Raw genomic sequence first — 16,441 nt, 5'->3', positions numbered from 1 at the left:
ATTGAGCAAGTCAAACAGTGAGTAATTAGGGCCATGGAAGCAGTGAAAAAAGTGTTGGAATATGAACTGTGATGAGCAGAACGCTTGGCTGCGGATGTTGTAGGCAATGTGGCAGAAATAAAAGTTGTCATGGGGACACACAAAAGATGTGAGTAGCTCTAGCAGAGGAAGTAATTTACCTGCAAATTAGCTAACAAAAGTTTTGAGTCAAGTTTCAGTATCTGAATGAGAACTCACTGGGGATATGTGAAATGAATTGGAGGTTTGCCATTCATTTCAATGGGAGTTTGAATACCAGAGAGAGAGAGAACTCCTTTCTGAAGATCGAGTCTCCTACACTTAGGCTTGTCTACACTAGAGAACACAGTCATTGGGGGCTAATTACAGGTGTAGACCCTACTCTTAGTGTAGACAGGCAGAGAGCTATAAGCCACAATTTACACTAATGCAGCTCTCCCTGCCTAGCAGCCAGGGTAGGTTGCGCCACTAAAAACTACACTTATAGTGGCTTTTCCTGTCTACACTAAGGATGCACCAGCTCAGGTTATCCAGGTGGCTGTGGCTGGGTCACATCCCCAGGGTAGACAAACCCTTAAACTGTGAACCCTTCATCTAACCATTTCCTCATGTTGAGTGAACCTTGCTACACTGATTGGACATTTTCTTAGTCCCTTCTTTTTAAGGTATAAGGGCCTGATCTTGTGTGACTGAACCCCATGGGAGTTTTGCCACTGGCTTTACTGGGAGTAGAATTCATCCCTAAATGCCCAGCTATTTAAATATCTCCAAAATGTACCAATAAAATAATGCTCAAACTTGTAATGTGAATGTGGCCCCTGAGCCCAATCTTTTGTGAACACAGCTACATAGTCGCATCCCACACAGTCAACAATTTAGTTTTTGCCTACTACTGTCATGTACATCTCTATCTTATTGGCAATACATTTGGATGGCAGCGTGGAATCTACCATGATTAAAGCTGCACGATCCTAAGATAAATACTGAGAATGCCTTTTTCCCCTACCTTTTCTATAGGTGTCCAGACCAACTAAAGCTGAGATTTTGAAAGCTGCCTCAGCATTTGGACTAGAGCTGGTTGGAAAATAGAAAAATTTTGTGTGAAAACTGTATCCCTGTTTTGTCAGAAAATTTCAAAATTTCACCTTATCCAACCAGCTGTGATTTGGGATTGGAATGTCCAAATCCTTTGGACAACTTTCAAACTACAGGCCTGGGAGACGACAGGGCACCAGGATCTTAAGCATTTTAAAATCTGAAAGTAGAGCTATTTCTTTGTAGTTCTAGGATTGTTTTAGATACGTATCACTGACATCTAATTCCTTCTTGCCTCTCAGTGCCTTTTAAGAGGTGAAGAGAATTATCTGGTTTTTATTTTTAATTATCTTCAAAGAAATCATCCCTGACAGATACCTTGTACTGGATGTTTTGGCCTGCAGCTAATTTTTTATATCTGAGAGATTAACCCCTGAAATAGAATTTATAATGCTGCTGACATAGCCTTATCTAGAACTGTGGAAAAAGTGACACTATAATATGAGTAATACCTGTGGAATCTATTTTCCCCTTTTATAAATGTGCTAAACCAGCATCGAAGCACAGACAAATAATAATACTGTAGTATAAGGTTTGGAGATTTAGTGCTAGCCAGGATTCCTCTGGTTTGTATCACAGGTTGGTGTTAGCACCAGACCATTAATGTGTTCAGGTGAAAAATGTCAATTTGGGGTGTCCATTGACCAACAAATTTTCTGAATAAATTACAGTTTCAGATACACCTGCAACCAATACCTTTTTGCTGGTCCACAGCGAATATGGTCAATGTTCCTAATAAAATTTAATGTTTCTTAGCAGTGGTGAAATAATCCAGTGGTCATTCTTTGGGCTACTATATAAAGCATGGAGGAATATTGCTTAAATAAAGATATCTTAAAGTGTTCTTTGAAAAATATTATCTGTATTGTACTTAGCACTGACCATATAGATACTGTGCTTTCCACCTCCATAACAGGGTATTAACATTAACTAATTGGACCTCCCAATAGTTCTGTGAGGTAGATAGTCATTTCCCCCTCCATTTTATATGGGTATTTCCATTTCCAGAACTACCCAAAACTAAAGGGAAATGTCAGAGGCAAATGTCAAGACAGAAAAACACATGTAAACAAAACAAAATGAAAAAACACCACAAATACCACCTTTTCAAATCTCAGAAAAGGTTTTAATTTGATTTAGTTCGATGTTTCAGCTCAGTTCTTATTTTATCCAAACTACTTTTACCCGTCCCTGCCTTGTGATGGAAAAAAAACAATTCCATGAGGAGACACATTTCGGATTCAGGATTCCAAGGTGATATTGCTATAAAGGGTAGTATTAGAATATGGCAGGGGGGTTTTGTTGTTGTTAAGGGGGTGGAATAGGCCTTAGTACCATGGTAGTAAAGCAATTACAGCTGTGCATACCTAACGTCCCTAATTAGGTAGGACAGTCTCTAGGTTTTTGAATAAAATATTTACCATTTTCCCCTCCTGTCCCTCCATTAAGCATTCCTGGCCCAAAGTATTTCAGTGCAGTTAAAAGCCATGTCCCTATTTTTAACTTGGCACTTCTGGAAGAGGCCCCAAAAGCTGTACAGACATGAGGAAAAATGCAAAGAGAAAGGAATTACACCAGTCTGATTATGGAAGAATCCCCCGTGTTGTAATAACTTTTATTTTTAACCTGACACAGGGCCACATTTTTAACACATAGGCCTCAAGGACCACCTATAAAACTGTATTTGCAAGTGCAAGTGGTTATAGTATTTGTGGATACAATGGCTGCCTATAGGCAATTGACCAATTTACATTTGCTCATCTGGCTCATTTGTTGCACATGCTCACATAAACTCAGTTTTGTTGTTGTTGTTTGTGCAGCCACATGTTGGGCAGCCATGTTTTGGAAATTCGGTACTGTAGGATCACAAGTGAGGGAAAAAGTGATTGTGAAGAGCCTGATAATTCTGAGTCAATAATACATTCACCCAAAGACACACCTGAGTATCTGTTAAGCCTCTCAATATTTCTTAACTAGCACATTTAGAGGTATTTAAACAGGTAAGCGTGACTGCATAGCTGACCAGATGTTAAAGAAGGCACAACATTCATTAGGATGGGGAGGGAGAGAAGTAGGTTATGCCTCAGCAGGAGTAAGGAGCTTTCCAGGAATTATATAAATTAGGCTTCAGTCTCATCCAAGCGAGGCTCACAACTTAGACATGTCCTAGGATAAGGCTGAATTGCAGATTTGGTTGGAAAATAGGTTTTTTTTAAAATTTCAGTTAGTTGAAAACCCAATTTTCCATAGAAAAATAGTTTAAATGCAAAAATTTCAATCAGCCCTACTGAATTATCTATTGGGAGGTAGCGTATAGATAGGAGATCTGGGTTTGATTCTCTGCTCTGCTGCTCACCGTCTATGTGACCTTTGAAAATTTAAGTAAATTGCCCATTCTTCTGTTTCCCCTCCTACCCTCTCTGTCTTGCCTATTTAGATGGTAAGCTCTGCTGGGCAGAGACAGCCTTTTGCTATGTGCCTGTGCAAAGCCTAGCACAATGAGACCCCACTCTCAGCCAAGACACCTGTATGCCACTGTACTACAAATTCAATTAATAATAATCCTTGTAATATCCACACAAAGCTTTGCTGAATCCGAAGTGAAAATCAACCAACAAGAAAACAAACGGCACAAACTGGCTCCATCTAATATATCTAGAATAATGATTCACAACGCTTTATTTTCCATGTTTCTTGGAGGGATATTAAGTATCCTGCCACACCTTTGAAAAAAAAATAGAGAGGTTTGGCCTGAATTTTCCAGGGGAGGGAAGTTAAGACAAAACCTGACAAACTTTCCTGTAAGCCTTAGGACCCTTATTAAAGATTCTGAGCCAGAACCTCAGCTTGTGTAACTCAGTGTAGCTCCATCAAGCTTAATAAGGATTTGGGAGGGGTGAAGCCATTGGTAGACTAGAGTTGCATGCAGATTTCAAATATGGATTCCTTGATACAGGATCATATACGAAAACAGTGCAAATCTTAACTCCAATGTAATGCTTTGGGACAGTTAATTGACCTTGTTGGAACTGTACCTATTTGCAGCAGCTGAGAATCTGGCCCTATGAATGATGGTGCTTCTGCTCCCTCTCTTTCTCAAATCAAATTCCCATTGAAAGTATGGAAATTTCTCCCTTTTGGTAATGAACATCCCCCAAATTTTCGCATGTAATTAGATTGTCAGGTGGCTTGCAAAGAGCTAGCTTCCTTCTGATACTGATGGGTAACAAGTATTTTACCAACAGCAATTCTGTATAGGACATCTATGGCACTATATAAAGTGTTTTTGGACAAAGATAATAGCGTTACTTAGCTACAGGAGCTCAGAAGGAGACACCAAGTGAAAAGAAAACAGCACATTTCCACTGCAGCCAACAAAAATCTGCCCGGGGTTAAAATCATACATCTGACCATCTTCATGGAACTTCATCTTTCACAATGAGACTTTCTGAGCATTGATGCTCTTGTCTTATTATTAATATTATTATAATTTATTATTTGTATTACCACAGTGCCTAGGAGCCCAAGTCATGGACCAAGATCCCATCTTAACCTTTCTCCCTCCTCCCCAAGCCCAGGGAAGATGTTTGGCTCACACACTGGAGATCCATTCAGGCAGATTTTGATTGGTTTTTCTAAAGATGAGGGGTATGGGGAAAGCAAGAGCATAGCACAAGGGGGAAAAAAAAGGAGATTTGAGTTTAGCGCAAACATACTTGAGGTCAGCAGAGTGGGCAGCCATGAGGTTTCTGAGGCTCTTGTCAGCAAGAGGACAACCAGAAAGGCTGAAAGAGAAGAGATGGAATATCTGGATAAGCCCAAAAAAATTAAGAAAAAGAGGGGAAGGGCGAAGGAAGGGGAGAAGGAAACAGAACCAAACCATCCACACGATTAAAAAATATGTAGTCTAAAGAGTCAGAACCTGAAATGGTAGGTCAACAAACCTGCGGTGAGAGGCATAGTTTCCCGTGATGTGTCCACTGCCATCACAGCCTGGGGTAGGGCAACTGAACAAAAATAATAAAAAGTGTAAGTGCCAAAAAGAAATAAACTCATTGAAAGATTCATGCATGGGTAAAAACAGGGAAGAAACCTTTCTTGGGTGAAAAATAAAATAAATTTGGTTGGTGTGTGGGCCAGGGGTCTTTGGGTAGGTGAAATACCGGGGTGTGTTCTGGATTTTGTTAGCACAACTTAGCCTTGGCCTTGATATTTACTTATTAGTGTTAGCAGCCGGTAGAAATCTGTACAAATAAACCAACTGCTTCCTTTTTGGCCTGCTCTCTTTCCCTTTGTTCCCAAAAGGCCACGGCGACCTTTCCTTCTTTGAAGGAATTTGTGGCAAAATATGAAGAATGAGTAAAAAGATTGTTTGCTTGGGGTATTTTGTTTTTGTCTGTGTTTTTAAAAGGAAGAACTAAACCAGCCTTAATGGCATTGTAAATGGAAAACCAGCTTTACAGACTCAGTATTGCCAGTTCTCGTGGTTTTTATCACAGTCTTGTGACATTTTATTAGAACCCGCAGCTGCTGGAATCAGGTGATTATCTGTGAATCTCAGCTTTCATAGAATTATAAAAGTGTAGGACTGGAAGGGACCTCAATAGGTCATCTAGTCCAGTCTCCTGCACTCAAGGCAGGACTAAAGAAAATAACTAGACCATTCCTGACAGGTGATGGTCTAGTTATTACAGCTTTCTTTCTTTCAGTTTCTAGCACTTAAGGCTGCAGAGAAAAGCCTGAATCCTAAATGTTCCATCACCTGAAGGCAAATTAAAAGACCTCAATTTAAAAAATAAATCTCATGATATCTGGGGTTTCACTCATAATTCTTTAACAGCTGGAGCTGGGCATGCTGCAGAGAGATGGTTTATCTTGGCTTTGTTTTATATCTCTCTACCTCCCCACTGCTTCCCAGTGAATCTCATAGGCAATGGGACAGGTGTGGTGGGTTTGTGATATTCAGGAAATAAAATCCATAATGCTGTACGTGATTGCACAGCTACAATTGCATACGGTGGGGCTTACTATACAGTGTAGCCAAACACAGTCTTCAAATATGGATTCCTGGGTTCAGGACCATATCTGGGAATTAGTGCTAATGAAATACTTTGGGCTGGATTCTGGCTCCCCCTGCATGCAAGGTATGGTGGGGGTTCTAGGGAGCCATCTTCCTCCATCCCTTGTGCTCCATAAGGACCAACGCAGGGAGAGCCAGAGTGCCACCAGCAGTGGTTGATATGCCAAATGGGTCGGGACATGGCCATGACCCCGTCTCCATTTTCCGGTGGCTAGTGGAATGAGGCCATGTGACCAAGTAAAAGCAGCAACTTGGAAAGGGTTAAGCGATCCCTACCTGTCACACATTTGGATGGAGCATATAAGGAAGAAGAAGCTGGGTCCAGGGATATCACAGGGGAAGATCGTGACCTCTTGAGGCCTTTGGGTATTATGGTCAGTGATTTCAGCAGCTGTTTTATTCTGTTGTCTGACTATCGTGGTAAACAATAAAAAGCACCCCGCGGAAAGGGCCTTCTGAAGGACTTGGGCTTGGAGTTTGCTTCCCTTCCCTGGATGCTGGAAAAGCCCACCAGGCCAGTGCTGGGGGAGCACAAGCTACACCTCCAAAGACAGGTGCAAGATCTGCTTCTCAGTGAATTCCCACAGCAGGCCACAGGCATTGTGTCTGCCTCGGCATGTCTGCAATATGGCATCCCTCCTTGCCTTTCCATAGCACAGCTTGCCCAGCCATGGTACAGCTCTCTGCATAGAAACAAGCTCAGTGACTTAATGGTAGTGTTAGATGCTATTATTCATGGTTCCAAATTTGGGGCCTGGTCCTGTCCCTAACTGCCCAAGCTGAAGGGATTGAGGGAGTCCTGCAAAGACAATGTTCTCAACCCTTATGGGGAGGGAGTGTCTTGCATCAGCCTGGAGCAACCATGGTAGATGCACAAAGCAATAATGACAGGATCTGGTCAGAGGGTTGCAAAACATGGCACCTTTGAGGGTGGTGGAAAGTAGAAATACCAAGAATGGGTTGGGGCGGGGAGGAGATGGCTGTACTCTGAACACAGAAAGAAGCAACCCACATCAATACACAGTGCACAGGAACTGGATAGAATCTTGGTACTAGGGCAGGACAACTACCTCATAGTTTGTCCATGATGATGGTCCTGGGACTCCCGTTTCTGATGCCCCACAAAACAACTTGTTTTATACCCTCTGCTGTTGCTGCCTCCACTCCCTCTGCATTATGGGACAAGGGGCACATGCAAAGGTTACTCACACCAAGATACAGAAAGGAAAATCAACCTCAAGTCCCTCTCACAGGAACAAAAAATATATATATAATCACTGGAACTACGATTAACTTGCAGATGTTCAACCAACAATATACATTGCTGTGTGGCACTAGTGACTTGTATGCGTAGGGTGGCCATAAACGAGACAGAAATGGGCAACACTTTCCCAGACACTTGCCACCAGCATCTTGAGATGATGCAGGGACCATATGGACATAAAAACTCAAATCTACATGACAAGTGAGTTTGTTCATGGATGGCCTGCATGCAGTGCACCGTAGTTCAAGATGATGGCAGAAGGATCAAAGAGGACTTGTGTCCCTGGTATGGAAAGGAAGCTCGGAGCTGCCTAGAACGCCAGGAAGATTCCTTTCCAGAGCTGTTCATTGCCATGAAACAGTCTCCCTCTGAATACTGCCAGGGGTCAGGGAGAACTTGGCTTACCCACCCCAGAAATTGATGCTCACGCCATTTCTGAAAAAAAAAACCTTTAAAATTTTGCCTATGGGGATTGTTTGAAGTGTTTTGCTCATGTAGGGAGGATTCATTCCCCTCTTCCTCTGCTCACCTGGGACTTCCACATATCCCCCGTTTCCTTTCAGCATCACATACTCCCCTTCAAAACTCCCACTTGCATTGCCAAATAATGAACTGGACTGAAAGAGGTCAGCGAAATGAAGGCTTGTTGGGCCCTTCCTACCTTATATTTTTTTAAAAGGTCAGACTTACTCTGGAAATAAGCCTAGGAATAATAGCTCCATTGACAAGTTTACTTTACTTCAGGGATCAGCCTTCCTTTAGATAAGAGCTGGGTCCAAGCTGCAAAGTTTGGATCAGGATCTGAATTCTCCCCTTTTGTTCACATGAGCAATACGGATCCAGGATTCTTCATCGTCTGCTAAGGAGAGGGATCCAGCTGAAAAGTTCTGGATCCAAACTTTCCAAGTTTCTACGGCATTCAGGTCTGGAGTTTGGTTCAGGGCCCTCTCAAATGTAGCACACAGTGCAATAGTATACACTTGCATTGTTTCAATAGTATACATTGCAGAGTCTTTATAGCTTTCTTCATGGGGACTGTACTCACTGCTCTGTACTCACTCACTTCCACTAGCTGAGATGGCTGCTAGACTGCCTACTTACCTGCCTTTTCAACTCTGGGCGTGATGGCACTGGGTTCTGAGCACCAGCTGGGAGGTACCGAGATCCCTTGGCCACATTGACGTCAAAGAATAGTTTAGCATCTCGTACCTGAGGAGGCAGGGGACTGGGCAAACTCTTTCCCTCGATCACTGCACAAGTATTAATTTTAAGGGGAAATATATTGGGAAAATGGTCTCGGAAATTATGCGTTCACAGCCATTTTCATGAATCCTGGGACTAAAGAGCTTTCAACTCGGTTCTTTTAATCATTACACAGGTCCAGGAAGACCGTCTGGGATAACCCTTCATCTTGATAATCAGAAGTAGTCAGAGGCTGAAATTTCTCTTGAAGCTTCTGGTTTGAAGTGTTTGGATTAAATAAGACCATCACAGTATGAAACAATGCTGAACATTTTAGTTGTGGTTTTTTTTTTTTTAACTGATTCCCACCTCCCCACCCTTCCTGGCTGTCCTGCGCATTTTATACATTTCACTTGGGCTCTGCCGTCAAAGAGGCAGGACTTACGTGAGTAGCTCCTTCTTGATGTCCTTGGGAAGGAATTTAAGTTTGAAGTTGGTTAAGGTAACTTCCCCGGGGTATTTCCGTTCTTCAAAGTTCTCCTCTGATACTTCCTGCTCATCTGCTTCAGAGGAGGCAAAAGAATGGGCTGCAGGCTCTGACTGTAAGAAACCAGTGGGAATAACATCTTTACTGATCCACATGCTGTGAACATGGCAGTGCTGAGGGATCAAAAGAGTCCATCTGTCCATCGTAGCCTTTCTATAGCTCCCATCATCTGAGCTCCTTGCAATCTTTAGTATATTTATCCTCCCAACAGCCCTGGGAGGCAGGGCAGTGCTATTATTCCCTTTTAAATGGGAAACGGAGGCACAGAGAGGTTAAGCAGCTAACTAAGTTCACACAGGAAGTCTGTGGTAGAGCAGGGAATTGACCCTGGGTGTCCTAAGTTGCAGGCTAGCACCCTACTCACTGGATCATCCTTCCTGTCAGGAATTCTAAATGTCCAGTGTCTGGTTCTGGTCTTGCTCCCACTAGATGTTCGCCAGTGTAATTTCACTGAAGTCGCTGCTGATTTACCCTGATGTCACTGAGATCAGAATTAGGCCACTGGGTTTATAGTTATTGATTATTTCTCCCCTCCACTTGGCTCATTAATTCACTCTGCAATCCTCTCAGTCACGAGTGGGGAAACTCATTTTGCCTGACCTTGCAGCTGCTTGCACGTTTTGGGTCAGATCCTGGTCCCCAGCTCCAGCCTCTCTGCCCCACTCCAGCGACACAAAGGAGAAGGAGAACTGCCCTAACATGACGTTAAGGAGTTCCTAGGTGATGCAAAGCAGGCATAACCAGCTTTATGCCATCTACTGCAGAGGGGCATTCCTGAGCAGGCTGGGGTAGGAGGGGGCATGGTCTGAGCATGCTGTACTGTGGTGATCCCTGGCTGGGGGAGCAGTCCCTAAGGGATCACTCCAATCTGCATAACTTAGAGCAGCTGTTAGGTTGCTCTAAATTATGCTGAGTGGCTGATTCAGCCCCAGGACCAGGGTGGCAGAAAGTCGGCTTAGAGCTGTTTCCTCTTTCACCCTGTGTCCTGTGCTGGGTGCAGGGATCTGGGCCAGAGGGTTTTAAATTTGCATGCAACTTCAACCTTATCACATCTGCATTCTACTCAGGGGAGATGGTGAGAAAAAGAGAAAGAAAGAGGAAGAAAACAACGGACAAAAACAGAATGAGAACTGGAGAACGGAGTGGGCAGAGTGAAAAGTGAACACAGAGAGGCTGAAAAGGGATCAGAGAAGCGGGGAGAGAGAAAGAGAGAGAGAGAGAGAGAGAAAACCCTAAACACAGTATGGGTGGGATTTTCCAAAGTACTCAGCACTGGCCTAACTCTGCCCCCATTGAAGTCAATGGGAATAAAGTGCCCAAGGAAGCCAAGAGTCACTGGTCTCTAGAGTGAAAACATATTACTGTAGATCACTCTGCATCTCAGTGGAAAAGGGACCTAATTACAAGGTCTCATCACCGCTCACCTCTTCTGGCTCCTCTTCCCGCTGACGATTTGGTTTGGTGTAGTCAATGGGGCCATCCCATTCATCCTGACGGGAGGTCTGGCTGGACTGGGGTGAGGTCATGGTGCTGCTAGTGGCACTCGTGCTATTTTGGCGTTGGGACACATCTGGGGACTTCACACTGGGGCTGCTGCTGCAGCTGCTGCTGCTGGGGAAGGTGCTCTCCCGTTTGCGATGCTTGTTCATGCTTAAGTCCAGTGTCCCGTTTTCATCCACCTCAATGTCCATAGACTGAAAGATGGGGGACAACATTCTAAATGAGCCCCTGCAATCAGTTTTCGGAGTGTATCTTTTGCTTTACAGGGCAGTCAGGGGCCTAAAGCAATATGGAGTAGTGGGTACTAGCATGCAACACCCTTTCTTCAAGCTCTGACAGGCAATGGGATGGAATGGAGCAGAATGGGATTTCCTCTCAGAAATGTCCCATGTGAATATGTCCCAGCAGTGAATGCAACCTCTGTTTGGAAGGGATGCTTGTCTTGGACAGCTACTTTGTATAGTCACATGTCTCCATACCATGTTCTACAGACACCGTTGTGGATACTGACCTATTTTCCAAACGAACAATCAAGCACTCTTTCTTCAAAACAGGACATGCTGACTATGCAAAAGATGTACAGTGGTACCCGAGCCAGCACAGGCACTTCTTATTTTAGCATGTCAAGAGTCTTACTCCCAATTTTTCAGTTTAGGCCTCATCCTGCCTGGGGCTGAGTGCCTTTTGATGGTGCCAAGTGCCTTCTGTTGCTTGCGGTACAAGCATGCATAACTACTAAGGAAGTGCTCAGCTCCCCGCAGTACCTGGTGCTTGTGAAGTCAAGCTCCAATAGTACCAGTCCCATCTAGGCTTCAAGTAGAGCGGGTCAGGAATTTTAGCTCTAAATGTTTTTTCCACAGAAAAGACATTTTCCTTTTTGCAAAAAAAACCCACTGATTTTCCATTAGGAAAAATCTAAATGAAACATTTAATTGAGGGTCAGTTTGACAATAACCTGCATTCACTTGAAGGCCAAGACCATAACAGGGTTCAAAACAGAACTAAATAAGTTCCTGGAGGATAGGTCCATCAATGGCTATTAGCCCGGATGGGCAGGAATGGTGTCCCTAGCCTCTGTTTGTCAGAAGCTGGGAATGGGCGACAGGGGATGGATCACTTGATGATGACCTGTTCTGTTCTTTCCCTCTGGGGCACCTGGCACGGGCCGCTGTCGGAAGATACTGGGCAGACGGATCTTTGGTCTGACTCAGTAGGGCCATTCTTATGTTCTTATGATGTGGTGCCTAATGGGAGCTGTAGTTAAGATGCCTCCTGTCCCTGTTCTCCCCCATTGGCTAGCCTTCCTGACTAGAACTACATCTCCCATCGTGCATCAGGGTCTCCCCTCTGCCATTTCGGAAGTCAAAACTTTTGAGAGCCTTTTATTCTGTGTAAAGTTTTGGCATTTTGTCCTGATTCAGGATGAAAACTGATGTCAAAATATCAACATTTCCCTCAGGCCAGAAATACTGATTTTCAGCCCGCTCTGGTTTTAAGTACATTGAAGTTAATTACCTGAAGATCTTTTCTGAACAGTGTCCCGTTTGCATTGTCTTTGCTGTTGTGGATTTTACCCTCAGCCCCCTGCATTTCCTTGCCGTCAAGCTCACCTTGCTGGGAAGATCCTGCTGCTTGGTACTGAGATTTTCTGGCATTTCCCAGCAGCGGGTGGAGAGATTTAAAATGGCGGTGGCAGCCATATGTGCGGCCTCGGCATCGTGAGAATAGTCGAAGCCTGTAGAGGAAGATGAAGTGCTCTTCACATAACTGCTGGAAGGGCTGTGGCTGGGGGAAGAGGCCTTTGGAAAAGGTTTAGCTGCAAAAAGGGAACAATACAGGGCTGATATATAACTTACACATGAGCGTTATAGGCAAATCAATCCCATGCCACTGATTTCAGTGTATATGCATACTGCAATGGCAGCCCTTTACTTATTATAAACCTGTCAGCAAATGTACTGCTCCTGGAACTGAAGGTGCTAATAGCTGGGAACTCATGCTCAGGTGTGCTAAGGTGAAAGGTTCCTGCATTAGCTGACTGCACCATCAAATTCCCAGAATACTGTAGCCCTCTTCATTAAAACCATACCCCTGCACTATCCTGAGGGCTTCAAAGGGGAAACAATAGTGAATCTTCACCTGTTTTTTAACTTTGCCTTCTCAAAACTCATATAATTATACAAACATTTGTAATTTTTTTAAAATCACACTTTAACAGCAAAACCACACCAATGACAGCTATAAAATGTGACTTTCTGATGATGACACCAGTGAAATAGAGCTCTTCTGACAGCTGGTCTAGCTGTATTAAATCTCCTACAATATAGTTATACTGTCTAGAACTACATTGCCCTGTACATTATTATACACTGTGCCGGACCTGGGTCTGACCTTGCCAGGTGCTGAGCACCCTCGACTCCCATTGAAACACTAGTGGGATGTGAGGAGACTTGCCATCTCTCAGGATTAAGTCAATATAAATCATGGCCCCAATCTTGCAAACCAATCCATTTGTAAGGACTCTGACAACCATATAGACTCCCTTGGAAGTCAGTGTCTCCGTGTAGGCGGAGGGGTCTTCTCACACGGATCCAGCTGCAGGATGGGCTCTGTCTTTCCAGATTTACATGCCAGATCCTGAAGTTCTTGGTCAATTTTTCCTTTGCCCTTATCCAACCAAAATTCCCATTAACTTCAGTGGGAGTTTTGCCTGCGAAAGGCCTGTAAGATTTGGCCTATGTTTGCAAAGCAGCTTGACAAGCTCAGATGAAGGTGCCATAGCAAAGCAAAATGATTTTATTATTCCCATTATGAACTCTAAAAATAAGACAGTATAAACTGCTAATCTTTTCGAGGACTGCTTCCCCCCTCATTGTGTGTGTGCATAATGCCTATTGACATTAATAGGAGTTATGTGCACACATCCCTCTGGATGAAGAGCTCTTTAAAGTAAGTCCTTAATGAAAGGAACAGATTTGCCTGCTATGATTGGCAATCATATTAATCTTGTTGCTCTGATTAACCCATGGGAGTCTTGCCCAAATGGTTATTCTTGCGCATTACTTTTTTTTTTTTTTTTTTTTTTAAATTTTGGTCCAGTTTAATCCATGTCTTTTGGTGGGGTCGGGGTATTTGCAAGCACAACCTGACAATATCCAGAATGGTGAGATGCCAATTTCAATTTCACACTGTACACTCAGCGATGCTTTTCCATTTCATAAGTATTGCTGGCACTAATGGACTTGCAATCAGCAAATTAGTAAAAATGAGTGACGAGAAAAAATAAAAAGGATTATCCTAGTGGGGCTGCTGGAATTATTTTTGTCAGTACAATTACCCTGAAAATTCTTTGCGAATATTGCAAATAACACAATCTATTCAGCAGCAGAATCACTTGTGCTGGGAAACAAATTACTTTTCCATCAGCCCTAACCCAGGATGACAGTGGCAGTTGTGCTCTCTGGCCTCCATCCAATTTCATTGTCTGATCCTTTACAGATTTAGTACTGTAATAAAAGGGAGCTTCCATTGTAGTGCAACAACCGGGATGCTTTCAAGCATGAGCACTTTTTAGAGAGCAGCTGCGTCAGGATTAAACAGGACTCTGAAAGTGGGATTAGCTACAAAGAGAAAGCCCTCTTGAGGCTGCTGACTTCTGCAAACTGGTTTCCTAAATCTTTTTTTTTTTTATGCTTTAAAAGGTGGATTCAGCATGCATGTGTGGGGACTAATGGAGTAGGAACATTAAACAGTGAAACTGCATGAGTCTGCGCTGGCCATCCACTACAGAGGTGTAGCATACAATTCTAATTTTAGCCCACCATGTCCATCTCAATTCCTGCACCTAAAGGTCCATCCTCAGGGGGGTTGTTTGATCATTTCATTTTACACATGCATCTATTTGGAGGCTTCCTTTGGTCAATGGCTCTGCCAAGTCATGCAGAATCCTTGGTAGATAAGAGTGGTAGGTAGATAAGATAGATAAGATGTTAGACAACTGATGGCTAGAAGGTGTGTGGTTAATACAATATAATACGTGAAACAAACAGGTAGAATATCTTAGTTAGATATCAGATAGAGAAGAGAGAAAATATAAGCCAACTAGCTAGAATAGAAACAGATGGATGAATGGAGGAATATACATGATCTGTAAGATACTGGGGACAAACTGGAGGCTACTGTGTAACTTATCCCACCTAGAGATATTGTTCAGATGAACGTACCCAAGGCTGGATGCAATTCTCCCCAAAGCTGAAGCCAAAGAAATTGTCCTTTGGGCTAAGCACTCCATAGACAACTGTTCTTACTTGTACCCAGCCCCTTCACTCAAACACACCCTCCCAAGAGCCACAGTATTCTCTGGCAAGTGATATTTGATGATAAAGCACAGATCACTCAGCACCAAACCCCTCACTTGTCCCAACTTACATTTAAAGGCTTTCGGTGAGGTTTCGCTAGTCTGAATCTTTGGGGCAAGCATGCGTTTGCCAAAAACCTGAGCATCAAAACTTGCATAATCGAAGGTGACCTTGGAGTACTTCTCCAGCTCCTTGGCCAGGTTGGCCCTAGGGGTTGCTGGAACCATGTTGGGCCTGTAGCTCCCATACTGAGGAATCTCCAGCTGCTTCACAAAGCACATAGGCCTGCAGATAAAAAAAGAACCAAAACCCAACAATCAACAATACTTCTCTTTCTTTTCCCCGCTTTGTAAGTGATTCACAGTGAAAGTGCCAAGCCATTTCTTTTCTCCAGAGGATGGTTGACAAATATTATACCCAAAACAAAGCAGGATCATTTTTTCATGACTCTGTTCATGGGTTTATCAGATTTTCCTTACAAAATACTATGTGGGCCAGATTCTGATTTCGTTTCCTCCAGACCTACACCAGAGTGACAGAGATCAGAATCTGACCTTGAGCTTCTAAAGAGTGGGCTGGAAATTTCACGTTCCTAATTCTTGCACGGGATCCAGTGATGTTCACTGCATAAATCACAGTGCAACCTTTTATTGTGGGACACTGTGTCTATGTTTGCTCTTTGCCAACAGAAATAAAATCTTGGGGTAGTGCTTTCCTTTGGGAGAGCTGAAAAGAAATGGCATTAAATATTATCAAGAGAGCAGAGTTAAGCTCAAGTCACCACTGTAGGTTTGACTCCACAGTGAATGTGAACACACAATAAGGGAAGGCCGCTACCCTATCTGCAGAGTCCCTTTTAATGACCCACTTCTGCTGTGCAGCCCATAGTGAATCAATTTGACTTGCATATACATTGTATATAAAATGCCTATTGTTATTCCCTTCCTCCTAACCTCTTTCCACTGGTTTTTCCTTAGACTGTGAGCATCTTGGCCTTAGCACATGCGGGGGGGGGGGAGAACTAGCACAAATAAATCAATAAATAATGCTAATGGTCTTTCCCCCCCCCCCCCCCCGAAAAAAAAAGATGCTGAGCACTCAAAACTCCAGCTGACCTGGGTTTTCAGCTGTTCTGAAAAAAAACAAAAACCCATCAGAGCTTGATGCTTCGCTGGGCTGTAGCACATCAACATTTAGAAGGGTTTGCGCAGCAGTCTTGCCTTAGTGCTCTCATTGTAAACTAACTAACCATATTACACTCCATGTGTAGCATCGTGAATCACAAAACTGTGCAGGCAAGGGATCATCAGGGACATTCTTAGTACTGGCCAGTCCTCATCCCCGGCAGATCAGATAAAACCAGAATAAATCAAATCATTCAAAAATGACGATACTCC

At 43.3% G+C, this 16,441-nt stretch overlaps 1 protein-coding gene across 6 annotated transcripts in view; it reads right to left on the bottom strand.

Annotated features, from left to right (window-relative positions):
- Nucleotides 1-16,441, bottom strand: part of MYT1 (myelin transcription factor 1) — a 114,228-nt gene that overhangs the window by 21,512 nt on the left and 76,275 nt on the right. For 2 of the 6 annotated variants that reach the window (XM_037877061.2, XM_037877063.2), the window contains exons 11-17: nt 15,115-15,329; nt 12,297-12,502; nt 10,611-10,880; nt 9,085-9,239; nt 7,264-7,362; nt 5,058-5,120; nt 4,830-4,898 (exon numbers count right to left, since the gene is read on the bottom strand). In XM_037877061.2, the coding sequence (XP_037732989.1) occupies nt 4,830-4,898; nt 5,058-5,120; nt 7,264-7,362; nt 9,085-9,239; nt 10,611-10,880; nt 12,297-12,502; nt 15,115-15,329 (1,077 nt within the window). The remainder of the gene's footprint in view (nt 1-4,829; nt 4,899-5,057; nt 5,121-7,263; nt 7,363-9,084; nt 9,240-10,610; nt 10,881-12,296; nt 12,503-15,114; nt 15,330-16,441) is intronic. The other 4 variants (XM_043527188.1, XM_037877062.2, XM_043527189.1 and 1 more) reach the window with 4 other exon arrangements.

Source organism: Chelonia mydas, chromosome 13 (genome assembly GCF_015237465.2).
Source record: "Chelonia mydas isolate rCheMyd1 chromosome 13, rCheMyd1.pri.v2, whole genome shotgun sequence".
Taxonomy (NCBI): domain Eukaryota; kingdom Metazoa; phylum Chordata; order Testudines; family Cheloniidae; genus Chelonia; species Chelonia mydas.
This window is presented reverse-complemented; position numbering and strand designations above follow the sequence as displayed.